This window comes from Fonsecaea nubica (assembly GCF_001646965.1).
Source record: "Fonsecaea nubica strain CBS 269.64 chromosome Unknown Scaff109, whole genome shotgun sequence".
In the NCBI taxonomy this organism is placed as follows: Eukaryota; Fungi; Ascomycota; class Eurotiomycetes; order Chaetothyriales; family Herpotrichiellaceae; genus Fonsecaea; species Fonsecaea nubica.
The window spans coordinates 41,125-60,046 of record NW_019173782.1 but is presented as its reverse complement, the minus strand read 5'-3'; the positions used below and the strand labels follow the sequence as shown (position 1 = coordinate 60,046).

General features: G+C 52.9%; 9 protein-coding genes across 9 annotated transcripts; 4 read left to right on the top strand and 5 right to left on the bottom strand.

The window, feature by feature from the left end:
- Positions 1-72: 72 nt before the first annotated feature.
- On the top strand, positions 73-456 carry AYO20_10361 (hypothetical protein; the record flags this gene model as incomplete). Its single annotated transcript, XM_022648619.1, has 1 exon — positions 73-456. The coding sequence occupies one exon, from the start codon at positions 73-75 to the stop codon at positions 454-456; it is 384 nt and encodes a 127-aa protein (XP_022495412.1).
- Positions 457-1,174: 718 nt separating this feature from the next.
- Positions 1,175-2,413, top strand: AYO20_10360 (hypothetical protein; the record flags this gene model as incomplete). The annotated part of the gene is made up of 1 exon (XM_022648618.1): positions 1,175-2,413. One exon carries the CDS (start codon positions 1,175-1,177, stop codon positions 2,411-2,413), a length of 1,239 nt encoding a protein of 412 aa, XP_022495411.1.
- Positions 2,414-3,291: 878 nt separating this feature from the next.
- Positions 3,292-3,916, bottom strand: AYO20_10359 (hypothetical protein; the record flags this gene model as incomplete). The annotated part of the gene is made up of 2 exons (XM_022648617.1): positions 3,292-3,650; positions 3,709-3,916. The coding sequence occupies 2 exons, from the start codon at positions 3,914-3,916 to the stop codon at positions 3,292-3,294; spliced, it is 567 nt and encodes a 188-aa protein (XP_022495410.1).
- A 793-nt stretch (positions 3,917-4,709) lies between these two features.
- On the bottom strand, positions 4,710-5,498 carry AYO20_10358 (hypothetical protein; the record flags this gene model as incomplete). The annotated part of the gene is made up of 2 exons (XM_022648616.1): positions 4,710-5,360; positions 5,460-5,498. The coding sequence occupies 2 exons, from the start codon at positions 5,496-5,498 to the stop codon at positions 4,710-4,712; spliced, it is 690 nt and encodes a 229-aa protein (XP_022495409.1).
- A 1,999-nt stretch (positions 5,499-7,497) lies between these two features.
- On the top strand, positions 7,498-9,572 carry AYO20_10357 (hypothetical protein; the record flags this gene model as incomplete). The annotated part of the gene is made up of 4 exons (XM_022648615.1): positions 7,498-7,810; positions 7,857-8,353; positions 8,402-8,701; positions 8,754-9,572. 4 exons carry the CDS (start codon positions 7,498-7,500, stop codon positions 9,570-9,572), a joined length of 1,929 nt encoding a protein of 642 aa, XP_022495408.1.
- Positions 9,573-10,196: 624 nt separating this feature from the next.
- Positions 10,197-11,150, bottom strand: AYO20_10356 (hypothetical protein; the record flags this gene model as incomplete). The annotated part of the gene is made up of 1 exon (XM_022648614.1): positions 10,197-11,150. The coding sequence occupies one exon, from the start codon at positions 11,148-11,150 to the stop codon at positions 10,197-10,199; it is 954 nt and encodes a 317-aa protein (XP_022495407.1).
- Positions 11,151-11,496: 346 nt separating this feature from the next.
- On the top strand, positions 11,497-12,981 carry AYO20_10355 (hypothetical protein; the record flags this gene model as incomplete). Its single annotated transcript, XM_022648613.1, has 1 exon — positions 11,497-12,981. One exon carries the CDS (start codon positions 11,497-11,499, stop codon positions 12,979-12,981), a length of 1,485 nt encoding a protein of 494 aa, XP_022495406.1.
- A 308-nt stretch (positions 12,982-13,289) lies between these two features.
- On the bottom strand, positions 13,290-16,061 carry AYO20_10354 (hypothetical protein; the record flags this gene model as incomplete). The annotated part of the gene is made up of 1 exon (XM_022648612.1): positions 13,290-16,061. One exon carries the CDS (start codon positions 16,059-16,061, stop codon positions 13,290-13,292), a length of 2,772 nt encoding a protein of 923 aa, XP_022495405.1.
- A 675-nt stretch (positions 16,062-16,736) lies between these two features.
- On the bottom strand, positions 16,737-18,685 carry AYO20_10353 (hypothetical protein; the record flags this gene model as incomplete). The annotated part of the gene is made up of 5 exons (XM_022648611.1): positions 16,737-17,033; positions 17,134-17,654; positions 17,704-17,769; positions 17,909-18,214; positions 18,277-18,685. 5 exons carry the CDS (start codon positions 18,683-18,685, stop codon positions 16,737-16,739), a joined length of 1,599 nt encoding a protein of 532 aa, XP_022495404.1.
- Between the last annotated feature and the right edge of the window lie 237 nt (positions 18,686-18,922).

Sequence of the window (18,922 nt, the reverse complement as noted above, 5' to 3'; positions counted from 1 at the left end):
ACCCATACATCTCTTCATTCAAACGAACACTTCCCAGTGTTGACTCTTGAAAGTCCCCACGATCAATCTGCGATGCCTTCAACCCAAGAAAGATGGATGGTCTGGAACGACAGCCCACACCACTACTGCCACGACCGGAATCTCTTCTTCAACCTCAACAAGGATCCCACAGCCGACCAGAACAAGGACTTTGTGGTGCTGGGAAAGGGCGACGTGGTGATCCCCATAACAGGAAGCGAGAAACTCACGGCCATCCGCCTCCAAAACGTGTTGTACTACAAGACCGACAAGCCACGGAACATCATCAACCTGAAGGCCCTGCAGCGCGATTATCCCAAGTTAGTGCTGAGTCGGACCGTCAAGATTGGCATCTACGGCACGGCGATCGAGCATGCCGATGACCCGGGCAAGACGTTGCTTGTTGTTGACGAGTACGACGAAGCTGCGAAGCGTTAAGTTGGGTGTGTTTTCCTAGGGAGGTATCTGTCGGAGAGTTTACATTCGGTGAATCTGTGTTTTGACGAATCAAGCGACAACGGCATCTACCCTGCTCTGACAAGTTCAGAAAGGGTCAACATCGTGATAAGTGACGGATAGAAAGGGCGCAGGATGCACGTACATCTTGTTGGCTGAAGGTGAGTTGGACATAATGACACAAGTGAACTCTGCTGATGGTCCGTAGCAGTGGGAGTGACAATCATGCTCTATTTGTCAACCTCACTTATCACCTGCTGGCCGTTCGCCGTGGACATGGCTATGAGTGGGCAAATAAGCAATGAACAAGTTACAGACGGTGCCAGGCCACTATTAGATGAGCGATTCCAGCACTACGGTGCTACGGGACTGCACCATTGTCCATTGTCCATTATCCACTGCACATTCGATTATCACTCTCTTGACAGAGCAAACATTTCACAATCGGATGGGCTTGAGTGAGCAGATTCTCGATGCGCCGTCTTTTGAATTCTTTGCCCATCTTTCCCCATCTTCTCTCTTTTGTCGATACTCTCCATTTGTCCATCCATTCTATGCTTTCCTGGTATCACATTCATGCCGAAATCGCCCCTCCGAACTATTTACTTACAAACCTCCATCATCGCACTTTGCTACATCTCCAGATCCAAGTTACCGTCACACACAGGCATAATCGACCATATATACCGACCACCTAACCATGCCTCGTCTGGGTGGTCGGGATTTGATCCCGCTTTCGCCCACGGGCTGGGTCTACGGTGGCGGCGGCGGCTTCTACTATGGGGACGAGGACGACGACTACGATAGTGGTGATGATATTCTCTCCCCACTCCCTCCACGACGTCCTCCAGGCGTGACGATCCCGCGACAACCCGTCCGTAGCACCGCGCGAGACATCCCCCTGCCGGACTCGTATCCGTATCCGCCAACACCATTCCCTTTACCGACGAGATTCCCCGAGCCGCCGCGCGGATCGGCCCAGCATAAACAGAGCATGAAGTTCACGCCGTGGATCCTCAATCTGACCTCGAAGACGCACAAATGCGCAGATGTGAATCTGTTCCGGCTACCGCGACCGGTGACCCGGGAAGAAGCATCGCGAGGTGGTCAACGCCAACAAGATCCCCAGAACAGGCGGCGCAGAGGCACGGTGGTGCTTCCCATCCTCCCGGGCCCAAAACGCCGGGTCGAATTCGACGTCAGCGTCATGACCCTCTCCAACGTCCTGTACACGCCCGGGGCGAGGTTCTCGGAACTGAGCTGGAAAGTGCTCGAGCGGCAGGGCTTCACCCGCCATGTGCTGCACCACGACCACATGCACGACGTGACGCAGCTGTCACCACCGACACTGACACCAACAACACAACCAAGACAACCGCCACCGCGACACGGCCACGGCCACGGCCAGCGAACACGACCGCCGCACCACCGCCCCGTGACGGCCGTCGAAATCGGCTGGCGGGGCATCCGACGCGTCGAACCGTCGCGACCACCACCATCGCGAAGAGGATACCCAGACCCACGGGGCGCCCCGGCTCTCGGGCGTCCCAACGCATACGGCCGCTGCGGCCCCTCGGCCAAGGAATCCAGCGTGATCCGGCACCGCGGCGTGCCGGGCGTCGACGTCCTGTGGGTCGGGTACGACCGGACCGTAGACCCGCGGCATCTGCACGTGCACATGACGGGCGCGGATATGGTGGATGTGCGCCTGTGGAGCTGGGGCGTCGAGATGGGCGTCGTGGGCAAGAGCGCCGTCTTTGGTGGGTGGGTTGGATGGATTGGGCCAAACGGCGGCAGCGCCGCCGGCGCTGGTGAAACTGGACGGGAAGGCGTGGAGAACCGTGGACGAGAGCAGGAGGGCGACGGCGACGATGAGGATCTGTTCCGCAAGATCGTCCAGGGCGGGCTGAGGGCGGGGGAGGAGTTGGGTGTCGTATAGTACAGCACAGAGATGGCGCCGTGTTAGCTGGAGTCAGCGACAGTGGGACACCAGACAGCAGAGACCGGAGGACCAGTGATGATATGATATGATATGATACCAACAATACAAATTCCAACCATCAATTTTCGACCCAGGATTCAATACCACGTATACCGCGCATACTCATATGTCTACGCATGGGCATATGATACTCGCGGTGTACCGCACAATCAAGCCTGTACAGCTGCCTACCTAGCCCGCAGCACAGCCTGATGGATAGACACCCGAGGGGATGGGAAAGAATCGAAAGCTAAAATCATGATCTGGTCTATTGATCCATGGGTCTATGGATCGGTTAAAATCTGTCGGGATTGAAAGAACCAACCAATATCCTGTCGCCAGCTATATCTATGTATCCTACATATGTGTTGTGTTCTCGCCGCGTACTAGATTACTAGATTACTAGATCCAGGAGGCAAGCAAGCAAGAAAGGGAGAAAGATAATCCCCCTTCCACGACAGGTTGAGCTCAGTGCTGTCACTCCCCTACCAACCCAATCCCCGGACTCTGAGGAGCCACATCGCCATAGTCATCTTTCAAGTCCAGCACATGTACATCCGTCCCACATGCGCGATCTAATCCCACAGAATCGCCGGTCCTGGAGGGCAGAGAGCCGAGACAATGATGCCGGCTCGGCGCGGACGAGCACGTCGACTTTATTGTCCTCTGACCAGACTCCCGTGTTTGGAGGGGACCCGGCGCTGACGGTCTACCCGCGTTTCCATGCCGCTGCTACGACGGAGGACGCATCTCTCGCAGGATCAAAGGATTGTCGACTTCGCGTCTGTGGAAATCTTCCCACTCTCGACGGGTGCGGGCTGTACGGTGCGGTGAATCTAGGCCAGATCGAGAGACATGCCTGGCGCAGGGGGAACTGGGTGTATGATTTCGAGGTTCTTCAGCTCGAGAGGACCCGGCTGTGGCGATATGCGCGTCTGTGTAATTCGGAGTGGCTCGGTTAGATGACGATTCAACATCGTTCTCCCTTGAGGGATTACGTGGAGGTTGTCGAAATTTGCTGCCTTGGCCTTGTTGGGTACGAGGTGGTCGCTCGGGCAGAGGACGACGAGGATGTTGTCCCAGTGACTGCCGAGAACGACGCTGGCCAGGTCGCTGGAAACGAGTCTGCGATGAGAGTCGCCCACCGTGTAGTCTAACAACGATAGCCCGGCCATCCAAACCCATGTCTCGACCGCTGCTCATCACATTGGTTCCATCCTGATACCTCGACCCACGCCAACGTCTCACTGAACGCATGCGGGGATTGTAGTGTCTTAGAGGAAACACCCAGTCCTGATACCCTTCGGTCGAGGTGTAGACGCTGTCAAAGCCTCCAAAGTCGGGATCGCCGGGATGGAAAAGAAGGGTGCTCTCGTCGGTACAGTCGATCCTTTCCAGGGCATGGTAGTACGAGAGGCGCAACGTGGCAACTGCTGTTTCCAGGTCGCCCAAGCAGATCATGCTTATTAGATCAAGGGTTCTGTGGACCTGGTGTCTGATTTGGTCTCGCCGAATTCGTCGTGTTTGGTCCGTTGAGTCTTGCCTGCACCCTGGAGCGGGAGGGGACTCAGAGGCTGCTTCAACGCGAGATCGATATCCAGATCCAGATCCAAATTCTGCCGGAATGGTGTCGGAAGACTGCTGCTCCGAACCATGCGCTGGATCCTCCTGTTCGTGAATCGAAATAGTCTCTGTTCGTGAGGAGGCAGACTCTCTGTCATGCGATTGGGGAGGGTCAGAAGCTGCTTCAAGATTAGAATCGCTGCAGCGACCTGCCTCGTCCCACAAATCTTGGGGCATTTTCCCGTTCTTTTGCTCCATCCTGAATCACGCAGATAATGGATCTGTTCAATAAATGAGTGGCCCAGACGAAGATCAAAAAAACCCTGCTTAAGTAGCCGCACGGGAGACCCAGGTGACAGGGACAAAGCATGGGGCCTGACTCACAGAACGACATCCGCAAACAAGAATGTGTCAAATCATTCCTACTACACGAAACGCCGTCACCCATGACACAGCCGTTTGATAACCTTAACCAGTGAGTAAGGTCCAATACCCTGCTGGACCGCCAAAGTGCAATTGTAAAGAGTGCAATAGCCAAGAGCGCATGTGTGGTCAAGAAGATGTATAGATTTTGGGGTCACCCAGGAGAAAATTGTAGTTGACTCCATCCAACCAATTCCTGACCAACAGAATGGTGTACAGAGTGTCGGTAATGTACATGCTTTTGAGATGATTTGATGATGTACAGGGATTATGCCTCGTTGGCCATTCTCTCGGCAGCTTCCCTTGCTCTTTTCAAGTCCTCCTTTTGTTTCCTGATCGCGTCCATGCCAGCTTTGACCCGCTGCCGGTCCTCTTCTGCCTGTGCAAAGAATTCCTTTAGTCTTTCCATTTGCTCGGTTTCCTCAGGGTTCTCGGGGTAGTCCTCGCATCTTGTGGTGTTCTGGAACCATTTCCATATGCTCCCTGGTTGGTGTGGCCCTAAACGCAGTTCCACAGTTCTGGTGAATATCGACGTCGGAGTAGGGTTCGACGACGAAGATGGTGATGCACTGGAGGTTGTCTGGTCGGAAGCTTGCGATTTGGTCTCTATTTCGGTCCACGTTTCTCGATACTCGCCGTCGTTGCTTGTTTCTAAAGACGTCTTTTCCAGCTCTCTCAGCGTCTGCTGGTCGGCACTCTCAAACGTCAATTGCAGTCGCCGGGGGCCCTGTTCTACTCTGATTGGTAGACCTGGGTTGTGGTATTTCAATCGTGGTAGGTGATCTTTCTGAAATATTCTCGCAGGTCTCGTGCTCTTGTTCCACTGCTTTCGGTCATATTGCAGGCTTAACCGCGTCAATTGGGGAGAAGGTGGAGGAGGCAGGATAGCTGCGCCTTCGCCATGGCGGACTTTGAAAAGCTGCGGAAATGAGCACGCATTCGGCCCGTCGAAGATCTCAAATACTCACTTTCTAAAATATCATCAGTAACTCTTCTACAAGACAGAGAAAGGACTCACAGGTTGAAGACCGCGCATGCGCTTCAGGACATGCACCATTTTCGCGACCGTCGTAGCTCCCAACTAATCTTGGGCCAGGTGCAGACGACGAAACAAAGGTAGAATAAATGCAAAGGTAGCTCCACAGTGTGCTTGGGAAATCCAGCAACTAGTTGAACTTCAATGCACAGTTCACTTGCTGCACATGCACATCTGGAACAAAAGTGTCAAACTCAGAGCCTGTCCTGATACAAACGCGCCGAGACAAGGCTGCGGCTCGGCGTGTTTGCTACCAGGCGGGTCTGCTGGTATTTGAACTCTATTCGGACAAGGCTCTCCCCAAAAGGGGTGGTTTGTTTGCCCAGCGAGGTTTTGATGATGTGAAGGATGAAAAAAGACCTGCAACCTACAAAGGGTTTAACAAAGACATGGCCTCCCAATTCTTGTGTGCAGTTTCAGGTAAGCAAGAGGAAGGCATGTCTATTCAAACAAAAGGCGGGCATTAGGACAGGGTGACAAATGCCAGAGATATGTATTTTGTAAGTTGTACCAGGATCAACAAATCCACCGAACCTTGAGCCACTTCATGGTACATTGCAGCTTCTGAGCTCTACAGGAATGAAGATATGGAATATTGTTTGAGCGAGAGCTGGAGAGTTTGAGTAGTGTTAACTGTTATCCATAAAAGTCCTTGTCTCTCCCAAGAGTCTTCCAACCCGATCTCTGACCTTGACCCTGAACGTCGTGTCAAAACATAATTCTGTAGGCAGCACGATGGTGCGACATCACGTATTGCTAGTTTTACAGATCGTGGTGCCATGCAGTGGCCAGGCTTGTGATGGAGTACATTGTGAATGCAATCATTCTCGAAGGTCCGGTCTGGTAGAGAGGAAACGGACCGGTATACTTGGACGATGACCCTGTTAAGGTCAGTACTGTAGTGCCTGAGCTATTCTCTCTCAACTTATAGTGCCAACGCGTTGATTGTTAAAGTTAAATGTGCTCTTGTCTTGTTGTGGTGAAGTAGCATATTCCCAACCCAGAAGACATTTAGCGGTGCTTCTTTGTGAACGAGGTCCGGAGAAGTTGAGCTCCTCTGTGTTTGCAGAGGCACATTGATTCCTGATCAGGCAAATGGCGGAGGTTCTGGTGCAGGGCTCTGTTCGTACATTTTTGAAAGAACAACGGTTGTGGCGGGACTGTGTGAGAAGAACACCGTAGATAGTGAACTGATGTCTTGGATGTCAGCACTGGTCATTGTCTGACAACGTAGACGCATAGGTGCAAGGTGTAGTGGTCATGGAAAGGAGCAGGCAGAGTCAGGAGGTTGATGGGAGTCCAATGGTAGAGACAGAGGAATATGTTCACGAGCTTGGTACAGAGTTGTTCTTGATCTCATCATCATCTGTAGAGAGACTCTGGGCCTTGTGACCATCCAGTGACTATAGAGATCGTATGGTTGGCAATCAAGGAGTGAAAAGGAAATCACAGTCTGTGAGAAATGCAAACGTCTCTACAGCAATTAGTAAAATTGCACCAGACGATCCTGTCAGGAGACTTACCAACAAGCAATAGCCAGCGCCAAGTTTCTCTCCTGTCGACACAGACCACAACCTGTCCGTCTAGAAGACCATAAGGAGAACAGAAGGCCAAAGCCCAAGCATTGCCTGCGCCCTTTCTCGACAAGTGACAGCGCAGACAGCACAGCGCAGGCAGTCCGGCACCCCTTCCAACTTGGGACTGGCGGCTCTGGGAGTGAACACTCTTTCTCTCCTCTCCTCTCTTCTCCCCTTTCTTCTTCATCATCACCCTCATCATCACCCTCCTTCAATCATCCTTCATCAAGGCCACACCATCCCAAGCATCGTGCGTCTTCACCTCCACGCAGGCTTCGTGAAAAGCTATCTTCAGAGATAGCTGTCGCGTTGACCGCGTCGGACAGTGTTGTCGACACTTCACGTTCGTTCGTCTGGAACATCATCCATCTTACCCCTTTTACAAACCTTCTTTACCACAATCCGTCTTAGGACAGTCTTCCAAAGCTTGAGCAGTCTTCACCATGGCTGTGGACAATCCTGTCTCCGCCGCTGAGGATGACTCGGCTGTTCATCACCAAACCGTCACCTTGCGCCCCAACAAGAAAAAGACCTTCGGCAAGCCCAAAGTCCGAGCCCCATACCGCGTTGTGGAGGTTGAGAAGAAAAAGCCGCAGCGTACCTCTCTCTTCTCTCTCGTGTTTACCGGACTCAACATCATCAGTATCTCGGCATACCTTTGTGTACTCTTCATCAATATCATCCAGACATGGTGGCGAGGTCAGGGGTTTCATAGGGCTGCTTATCTCTTCGCTCTTGGACAGTTCTATGACAACCGTAAGTGTGGTCCTCTCTCGGTCGACGTCGACTAATCCTGTCAAAGTATCGTCGATCTTGGATGGAGCCTGGCGTATCGTGGTCGGCCTCGCCCGTGACTCTAAACCACGACCGACACTTCGCATCCTCGGCAACAATGTCCCAGGAGTTGATGTCCTTGTTGTTTGCTGTGGTGAGCCGGATGATGTCGTCCTGGACACGGTCAAAGCTGTCTGCAAGCTTAACTGGCCACATGACAAACTCAGAGTCATTGTGGCTGATGATGGCAATATGGAAAGCCTTCGCATCCAAGTCGAGAAGCTGCAAGGCAGATATCCACATCTGTATTACCATGCTCGTAAGAAGCCCAGCGATGGGAACCATGGATACAAGGCTGGCAATCTGAACCAAACCATCCGCGAATATGTCATCGACCTTCCTGGTGGCCACAATGACTTCATGGCGATTTTCGATGCCGATATGATGCCTGAGCCTCAGTTCCTGCGAGCCCTTATCCCACATGCCCTCAAAAATGAAAAAATTGGGATGGTCACTGCAGCTCAGGTATATCATTGCATTTGCGTTTGGTGATCGTCGCGCTGACAGTGATAGCATCACTACAACATTCCCAATGATGATCCGTTGAACCAAGCCAACTCGACTGGAACTGCAGCTGATGATGGGCTTCGAGACTCAGTCAACGTCGCCTGGTGCCCTGGCAGTGGCTTCATCGTTCGTAAGGAAGCTTGGTCTGAGATTGGTGGTTTCCCAGAATTCTCAATCACTGAAGATCTCATCACCAGCTGGTTCCTGCATGGAAAAGCCTGGAGGATCGTCTTGGTTCATGAAGTTTTGCAATGGGGGCTGCAGCCAGATTGCATCCTGACTCACTTGAAGCAGCGCCGACGCTGGGTAAGCGTGAACATGACCTTGTAAAAAAGTGTTGATGACTGACACAGCACAGTGGACTGGACATATCCGTGACGCTTTCAAACTGGGCTTCACCTTGTGGGACTACCGCCTCAAAGAAGCTACACGGCTTCAACGCATCGCCATGCTGCACCATAGCTGTCGACCTTACTTGATGACATTGACCAAGCTTGCCACCTCTGTTTTCGCATTTGTCTGCCTCTACCGCGGTCGACCTGTCATAGCTACCCCAAGTCAGAATGCACTGTATTGGGCTGTCATGTTCCTTGCAATCGTTCGTATGATGGCACTGATTGGAGACATCAAGTCGGTCTTTGGCAAATACTACCTGAGCGTCCGTCGTCGTACTGCCACCGGAGTCTGGATGGGTCATCACTTCTCCCGCGATGTTCTTCAAACCTTGCTGCCAAAGCGACTTGGTGGTCTGCGTCTTGGGTTCGGAGTGAGCGGTGTCGGCGGTACTTCTGTTAAAGAACGCGATATCAATAACCGTCCTCCTCTTGTCAAGAGACTCTGGATGCTCCATCGCCGTGAAGGTATCTTGTGGCATGTTGTCCTCTTTTTCATCATGTCTTATGTGTTCATCTTCAGAATTCAGTCTGAGATCAAGGCATCGGTTATTGACGGCAGGTTCATCGCTGACAAGGCGTTTTGGTTTCGCTTCATCGCTTCGGCTGGCTTTCCTGGGCTTGGACTCATCGAGACAATTCCCCTGTACCTCACACCTGTCGTTTACGCCATCTGGCCGCCAACGATGCCACAGCGTCGTGACAGCATGAAGTATGACGGCAAGAGCGGACTGTGGAAGCCAATTCCAGAGTACAAGAGCATCAAATGGACATCGGCTAGTTAGTGGCTGGCTGTGCCTCACATCCTCGGTGTTGCTTGGATGGCGACTGTCGTCGTTATCATGTGGCACATGTGAGGTGGCACGTGTCCAAGGATCGAAAGTCATGGGATGAGTCGATGGAGAAGTTCGTTGGTACAAAGAGGTCGAGAAGTGAAGGAGGAAACCTAGTAAGGGTGGCATCAACCCTTGGCAGCGCAGGGCAATGCTAACCGCGCCTTACAGAACAGAACACAGAGTCGTCAGTATCGACACACCTCAGAGACACACCTCAAACAGCGACCGGGACAGAGAAGGATTGATAACACCAAGCAGCGATCGCACATGGGATATAACAGAAGAGCTCAAGGACTATCCTGTTTGTCATCACTTGAGCATCGGTCACCGTGATGTTGAAAGTGAAGGATTCTGCGAGGGGTGCATCAACAGACACACAGATGACCGGGAGGAGAGCTGTTCCTTGTCCTTCTTTTTTCCTTGTTCCTTTGCTTTGATATCATCAGTCACAACAGCCGAAGACGGCCAGCGCTGGTCCATGTACACAGGCCTCTTCAGGCACATCCCCAAACACAGACCATAGCTTTAGCTTTTAGCATCAATTAGAATCAGCAGGAATCAAAACCGCTGAAATCATGCTTTCCGTGCATTCTCCAGCATCTCCTTTGCTCTCAGCTCCTCGTCAAAGGCATCTGGATCCTCCATCTCCCTGTCCTTCGTCCTCTTTGGTCTCAACCCAAGCTCAGATTGATGGTCCCAGATCCGATCGTGCCGCTTTGCCCATCTTTCTCTCCTTTTCTCCATCTCAACTTCATCCTTTGGTCGCCATTTACTCTTCAATATCCTCCGGATTGCCTCTGGAGACACCTTGAAATGTTGTGCAAGAAGTGGTGTGGACCATCGCTCTGGATCTTCTTCGTGGAGAGTACGGATCCCATCCATCGCATCCGGCGAGAGTCGCTTCCGCGGGTTCCATCCTTCATCACCAAATTTCTTCGAGAGACTGACCTTTTGGGTCTGCCAGGGCTCAAGCTTCTTCCGCGGCTTCACGTTCAAGTCTCGCAACTCTAAACGCGGTTTCCTTCTGGGTTTTGAAGAGGCACCGATACCCACACCCGCGTCTGTGTCGGCGTGACCCTCGTCAGAAAATTTCGACCACGGACGCCCGTGTCTGTCTCGGAAATGAGCCCTTGAAGATATCACGACCATTCCTTCGTCCTCATATTGTCCCTCTCTATCACTTTTGCGGTCGTACCCTCCAATCGATCTTGCCCCATTGTATTGCGGTACGCCTTTCCCTCTTGTTGATGCCTGTGCGCTCGGGCTATTGGTGTCTGGCGCGCGTGCGTGTGTCTGGGAGGAATATCTCCGTCGCTTGTGGGTGTTGCAACTTTGGGGCAGAAACGTCCTCAGGGAGGCGGGTATCGGTCGTGTAGTGGGCATCAACAAAGGCATGACTGGAACGTGCGGTTTCGGTGGTGGAATGTACGAAATGGTATGTGCACGGCGAGATGATGCGCGAGACTTTCTCGAGATGGTCTTGACGATGCACAGCAACCTGTTGCTGGTCTGCATATTCACAGACATGATGCCTTCGCGGTGATGTCCCAGCCGTGCCAGCCACGTCCCCAACCCCCGAAACTAATGTTATGGACAGTTTGGTATGAAAGGTCGAGAGTCCCTTATCCGTCCGCGGCGATGAAAGCCTGGACCAAATTTCCCCAAGATGCAACATGCTGCATGACTAGAAATGCCGAAGATTAGGCGAGATCTTGACTCGCGATTTGATCATCGGATCATGACTGACATCAAGATTCCATCCAGGTCTGGCCCTTGGCCACATACAAATGGTAGACTTTTACAACAAATCGCAAGTATCTTATTTGCCCTCTCGTCGTTTATATGCCGTCTATTTCACGGTTTTCTTTCCAAGATGGCCTGGCCAAATCCATTCCGACGCCGAGATGAAAACACACGCACAGCCTGGGGATATACCTTCCAGATAACATCTAACCATCTAACTCTAGAACAGGCCCATCCCATGAAATACACTTATGATGTTCTTGGAGAAGAGTGCTACGACATTTTGAACCGGTTGAGCAGCAGTCTCCCCAATCAAGCAGATCCGCAAGTGCGAGACGATACGCCATCAGAGAGTGTGGAACACCCTTCGCAGGCGCCTAGCTCGACCTTGAACGGCTCTGCCGATACGACTCAACCGCCAACACCGTCTCCGAGACCGAAGCGCGACCTCTACCTACTTCTACGGGACCATCACTCGTCAAATCCCAAACTTCAAGAACTCTGGGACGAGGTCACCACGGTGCCCAGTTGGGTTGATTGGGAGCAGATTTCCCGCGGGCAGGATGTCTTCTACCGCTATGGCGCGGCGACCCTTACAGGGCTGGCGTATCAGTCGCTCCTCGGAGGCATGGGCGCCAACCGGGTTGTCGAAGTCCTCGCCCGCACGGGCGGCTTCTCGGTCAAGGTGGCGCGGCACCGGCTGTTCGAAACCACACAGCACATCCTCGAGTGCACGCGATCTCTCGAGAGCATCCAGCCCGGCGGTGCCGGCTTTGCGAGCTCGGTGCGAGTCCGGCTATTGCACGCCGCGGTGCGGCAGCGGATCATGCAGTTGTGCAAGACGCGGCCGAGCTACTACAGCGTGGAGAAGTACGGGGTCCCGATCAACGACCTCGACTGCATCGCCACCATCGGCACCTTCTCGGCCACCATCATCTACCTCTCGCTGCCTCGGCAGGGCATCTTCCTGCGCCGGCAAGAGGTCGAGGACTACATCGCGCTGTGGCGGCTGATTGCGCACTACGTGGGCACGCCGACCGAGTACTTTGCGACGCCCGAGCGGGCGAAATGCATGATGGAGAGCCTCCTACTGAATGAGATCAACCCGTCCAACACGAGCCAGGTGCTGGCCAACAACGTGATCCGGTGCCTGGAGAACCAGCCGCCGACGTTCGCGAGCCGCTCCTTCCTCGAAGTCAACGCCCGCTGGCTCAACGGCAACGAGCTCGCCGACGCGCTGGGCCTCGGCCGCCCGGGCCCCTGGTACTGGGCCCTCATGGCCGGCCAGTGCATCTTCTTCGCCTGCCTGTGCTACACGTACCGCGCGATCCCGGCCCTCGACCGCCGCAAGATCGACACCCTGCGCAGGGTCTTCTGGGCCGTCATCGTCGAGGGCAAGTACGGCCTCGCGGGCGACCAGACCGTCTTCGAGTTCAAATACGTCCCCGAGTTCGGCCTGGGCACCGCCAAGGGCGAGGACGACGAGACGCGCCCCGCCGAGGTCGGCATCGAGCGGAGGAACCTCAATACCCTCCTGGTCGCCACGGGCGTCTTGGTCGGCGCCGCTTGGTTGGGCGTCAAGGTGTCGACGGCGCTGTTGGGCAGGATGTTTTAGTGCAGGGGTTCATAGAACATCTGAGAAGAAAAGGGATTCGCGACGCATTTTTGGCATGACGACGGAGTATGGAGCAATGGCGCTCGAGGCGGCGATATATTGGAAACATTTTATATTTTTGCATATACTTGTACACACTTTCACACACACATATATCATATTTATGCCAGGCGTCGTCTTGCTGCGTGGGGTATCATACTCATCAAAGCAAATGCGAAAGCCAGTCAGTAGTCTACCAGGGCTGTGTCTCCACCTCGTCAGTCTTCCAATAGTCAACATGAGGATGGGCTCTCTACTCATGCCGTCTGCTATGTCATCCAGTACCCAAACATGTCCAATCTCAACAGGAGATACTCAAACATGTTGACATCAGCGTCGTCGTCAGCAGCGTCAGCGTCAGCATCGGCATGGGCATCGACATCGGTCTCAATGCCAGCAGCATGTTTTCTTCCGTGTGAGTTTCCGGCTGATTGCGCTTGGACACGCAAGGTGTCGATAAACATTGCAACTTTGCTTCTAAAGTCTTTCTGCAGTCGTCTCATCGTGGTCTCATCAGTGGTAGCATAGTCCGCCAATCCGGGATTCCTGCCAACACTTCCGCGCCGTTCGGCTGCGGCGTGAAGTATGATTCCGTAGATGTCTTCCAGTATCTGCCTCGATCTGGCTTGATTTCGTTTCAATAGGAGGGCCGTCAAGATCTTGTTCAACGCTCTCGCGTGCAATGCTCGTAGGTGGTCCAGACTCTTCACCACGAGCAAGGTCTGACCGTAGTCTTTGTTATCGAGGTGTGCCTTTGCGGCCCGGAGCACTGCCTGAAACTTCCTCCAATGCACCTCAATCGCGGTATTGTGGTAGTAATCTGCAATACTTGAGATGAAATGGTGCATCGTAACAACCAACTTGTGATCGGAGAGACTGCTCTTGGGTGTCTTCTCTGGTTGGCGACCAAACCCTGCTCTTAGCATACTTTGTGCTGCGGCTTGTATTCGCAACGTACGCAAGAGATGCTGAAAGATTCGATCATATTTGTCTAGTATTTCTGGCGTGATGACTGCCCCTAGTATTTCACTGGGTGCCGTGTATTGAAGTCGAAGGAAGTCAAGTGCGTGGATTGAATCAACGTCTCGACATTTCTCAAGCTCCTCGACCGGCAAATCGCGGATTGCAAAAGACATAGACTCGTCCAAAGCGCGATCTGCTGGACTGAGACTGTCTGAGAGGATGCTCATGAGCACCAATCTCAATTCCGAGCCCGCAGGTGGCCACGTGTCTCGTACATGTAAACGAAGCCCAGTAACGGCACTCGTTCTCCTGTTGCCTTCACCGCTGTTCTGGTCGGGGTCAAACAAAGCTATGCTGAGACGAGATGAGAAGAAGGCACTTCCGAGCAGATGGAAATCCTTCTGCAGATTGAGGTGGCCGAGGAGATTGTGTTGTTGGAACAGCAATCGCAGGACAGAGTAGGAGAGCAGCCTATGTTGGGCGGAGACGAGAGGTGTGATCGATAAACTGAGCGAGGTCTGCAAGTCCAGCTGAAGAGGCGAATTTTCGAGTTCTTGTCCCTCGAGGTATGTCAAGACTTGATCCTCGAGCTCGTCGTAGTTCTCATTCAAATCATGAGTGCTGTCGTCGAAAACGTTGATTTGTAATCGAAAGGCACTGGTGGTCTCTGCTTGCATGCTGACAGAGTCCTCCAGATCGAAGCTTTCAGAGGCAGGGGTGTCGATGGAACTTGTAGATGTTGAAGATTCCGCGGACGATATCAACGATTTCATAGCCTCTTCGTATGCGATAGCACGAGCCTGAAGTTCTGAAATGACCAGCAGAGTAAACCCAGCCTCGAGTTCCTTCAGTGGTGAAGATTCGGGTACAACAGTGGAAAAGATGGAACTGTCTGCAGAGTGACTGGCCAATACCTCCAGGCTCTTCTGAGCCTCGGATATTGTACGTGCGATCTTTGAGTCAACAAGAACTTCCCACACCCTATCATCGACAAGCGAAAGCTCATCGAAAGAGCCCCTGAAATTTCCACGTTGTGTTGAGCTGAGCCCTATCTGTTCGCTCAGAAGTGCCAGGACCGGCCGACATGTCCGGGAGAGGAGGATTTGTAACAGTGCGGCTGTGCCAGGGTGATCGAGAGGTGGCCCAGCAGCTTTTTGCATCAAACTAAGGATGACCAAATCTTCCCTTTGATGTGTTTGAATTCCGTCGATACACTGTTTCAGCATGTCAACAACTATCTTGACCTTTCCCATAATACCTTTGAGTTGGAGTATCGACGCAATGCTTGGTCTCAATTCGACAAGGTGCTTGTGCACAGCATAGAGCATGGACCTGGAGGTAGACAGGAGAGCTATTTGAGCGGAAGAGAGAAGAGTAGACTTGTTTTCCAAGGCTTGAAAAGCGCTTGTAAGGAACCGGGTGTCTATCCCAATGGTCGAGAAGGCCTCAGAGCAACTCTGCACCAAAGTCGAACTGTACCCGCGTGCCGACAGAAGTTGCCAGCGGGTAACAAATGTACTGTCCTTCTCCTCCCACCTGAACAGAACAGAGTCTCGCCCCATGCACAACTCGAACAAGGCGTTCAAGAGGATGTCCGACTTGACAAATGTTGGGGGACTTTGCCCGTTTGGACCGAGGATGGAGTTGAACACCCCAGGATCCGTCTCGCTGAGATATGCTGATGCAGGTTCTTGGTGGCGTTCATCCAGAAATTTGTCCCAACTTAGCAGTTGTCCCTCTCTTCTCTTCTGGATATCTGGTAAGATCCAAACATCAACCCATTCCTCTTGCACGCTGTCACCGTCCAGGCTCTCGAATTGATCATTCTCGGAGTCGGACGTGACCTCGGACGATGCTGACAGATCCTGTAAAGACACATCCTCAAAATTCAATTGAAAAACGTCGGTTGTGAGCGCGGGGAGAGGTCCTTGTGTCGATTCATCCAATTGAAGGAGTCGGCTTTCCAGGTGTTGCTCGAGCTGGAACGCATCCCAGCTTGCGTCGGAGGGCAGAGGTACAGGTTTGAAGTTTTCTATGTGTTTGACGGAGAATGGATGCACTGGCTCTGAGGGTGGCATGGTGACATCCTGGAGGCATTGTGCGATCTTCTTGGTCTCTCTGCGGGCGGTGGTGGACGAGAAAACTACGTGCGGGCATGTCCAACGCGTAACTGAGTCGACGCGTTAGACAGTGCGCCGCTTTAACATCCCGCAGAGACAGAGAGGATGAAATAAAAGCAGCATGGATTCAGGCTCGATGCGAACCAGACGGAGATATCATCTATCGCGGTGTCAAGCTCTAATCGACATGGTCGACGTAATACTGATAGCCTTCTCCTGCTGGTCTTTCCGATCGACCAAGCCATCGACATTTCGCCCATTACCCTTGAAACACCTGGGTCACAATCCCTAGTCTACCTCGGACCCGTTCGTGTGGAAAGGGAGGCTTCCATTTCAGTCTCCTGAGCGCAACCTTTCTTCGGTGGTGGTCCATTGAGCATGTCTCCCAAATCACACATCATCGCTCTCTACGTGCAGGAGATAGCCAACACCAACCTTCCGCAAGCAAATTCGCATGATGCACACAAGTCGCTGCGCATCCCCCTAAATGGTTCGAGATCTGTGCCGATGGCTCGTAAGATGAAGTGGAGGACAACAGTAGGGATTACGATCCTCCTGTTCTCAAAGGTGCACCTATTTGTAGGAAAGGCACTCCTATTCTGACTTGGAGAAGCTTGGACAGCAAAAGCTGTGTCAGCCGACCTTCCCTCGATTGGCTTCTCGCCAGGCCGAGCCCCTCGTCCTCATCCACAGGATGACCAGAGCGCCTGTACTCACGAGGATTCCCAGGCCAGTGAACATCCATCCGGTGCCCTCGGCCCGAATCAGCGGGTGTGCGAGTATAGTGCCGATACAGGAGAAGATGTTGCGGAGGAAATTTGCCACAGCGACCCCACTGCTGGGTTTGCGAGGGACAAACTCGGTCAGCATTGTGACGGCTAGTCCAAAGATGAGCATTGCAGACAGGCCGAAGACGAGGGTTGCCAGCAGCTGTGGGAGTTCTTCGTTAGATGTATTCGAGGAAGGCCGTTACGCGGCTAGAGCAGAAACATGATGGGAAGAAATATGGCAAATGTGGAGGGATCCGTACCGGAACAACCCAGAACGCCCCTTTGTCTGCACTCCAACCATACCACAGCATGGATATGGGAAACGCGATGGCAGCTATCCAAGCGTTTTCCATCATTCGATCCTCAGGTCGCAAGACCAACTTGCCATTCTCATCATATCTGTTCTTCCGCTTTGCTTCTCTTGCCATGACATGGTCAGCCCACCTGCCGCTGAACAAGGCTGAGATCAAAAACCCAAAGCCCGCAGGGATGTAGGTAAGGCCGACTTTGGAGACGGAAAAGTTGTAGGGAGACTTGGCGAAGACGTCTTGGACCGAAATGTTGACGATGTAAAGCGTTCCGAAGGCGAGCGATGCCCAATACGCTGTGAAGAGAATGGGAAGGTGACGGAGAAGCAGGACCATTTTCAGCGGGTCGACAAGGACACCCCAGGACATGCGGAGGAATTTCTTCGTGCGGCCGGGAGCTGTGGAGGCGGCAGATATCGCATCTGTTTCTCGCGCAACGTCCTCGTTCGGATCTTCGTGTATCCTAACAGTCTCTGGTAATGCGAAGAGAAGAAAAACAAGGCTGACTCCTCCATATATTACCAGGAACCACTGTGTGCTTCTCCAGCCCCATCGAGCAGCTAGGAATCTTGTTCATGTTGTCAGCACCTATGAATTGGGAATCGACAGAAGAGAAATCAAGGGGACACTTTTGGGATCTTGCTTTCCGACAAACCTTACCCGCCAATGATGGGAGCGAGCAGTGGTCCACACAAAGGGCCCATATAGAACCGCCCCATCGCTTTACCTCTTTCAAAGGGCTCCCAGATGTCGGCCAAGGTACCCGCTCCGACTGCTTGGACCGATGCCCCAGCCCCCCCGGACAGCATGCGCATAGCCACGAAGACACCTATCGAATTGGCTGTTGCGGAGAGAATAGCGAAGAGGACAAAAAGAGCCAGGGAAACAAGGTAGGTCGTTCGACGGCCGGCCGTTTCGCTCAAAGCAGACCACCACAGAGGACAGAAGGATATACTGAGCATGTAGAGAGCGACGGAGAGGTTGGTGACGGTGGCGCTGGCATGGAGGTCCCGAGCTGTGTCGGCAAGAGCAGCTGTCAAAGGGAAGATTCAGCATTTGGATATAGAGTCCTGCTTCTCTGGATGAATAACTTACGGTAAATGATGGCACTCCCCAGCGAAGTGGCCGCTGCGGCAAAAGCCACCACAAAGGTAATGAACCATTTCCTGCTTTTTGAATAGAGATATGGATCATCAACCTCAGCGAGCAAAGTCAGGGAAGCGAAGAGACCCCTTCTGGCCAATCGAGGAGTCACGGTGGGTTTGTTCGGGCTGGACTGTAGGTCCGCGGGTGTGATGTTTATGCTTCTCGCCTGGTCCAGCAAATCTGGAGAAGCTTTCTCCAGGTCTATTCTTTGGTTTTTTCCCAGCGCTTGAGGTGACGGTATAACCTCTAATGCCTCGTTAGGGGATTTTGTCTCGTTGCCGTGGCATTTGGCGTCGTCGGCGCTCTGAGCGACTTGGTCTGAATGATGGCCAGGTCCTTCCATAGGGGTCTTGTCCATTGGGAGACAGTATGCTTGTCAATTCCCATTGACAATCAAACAGACAATGAATTCCTGACAGAATTTCCCAAATCTCGGGAGGCTGTGGTACCAAAAAGGATAGAAAAACAAGCAGATTCAGAGTCAAGCTTGTGACTTATCTCTGTGGCAAAGCTCAAGATGTCCCAGGCGACCAACACTCGGATGGAAGCCAGACCACCGTCGCTCCACGGCAAGAGACACTGATTCCATCTATAC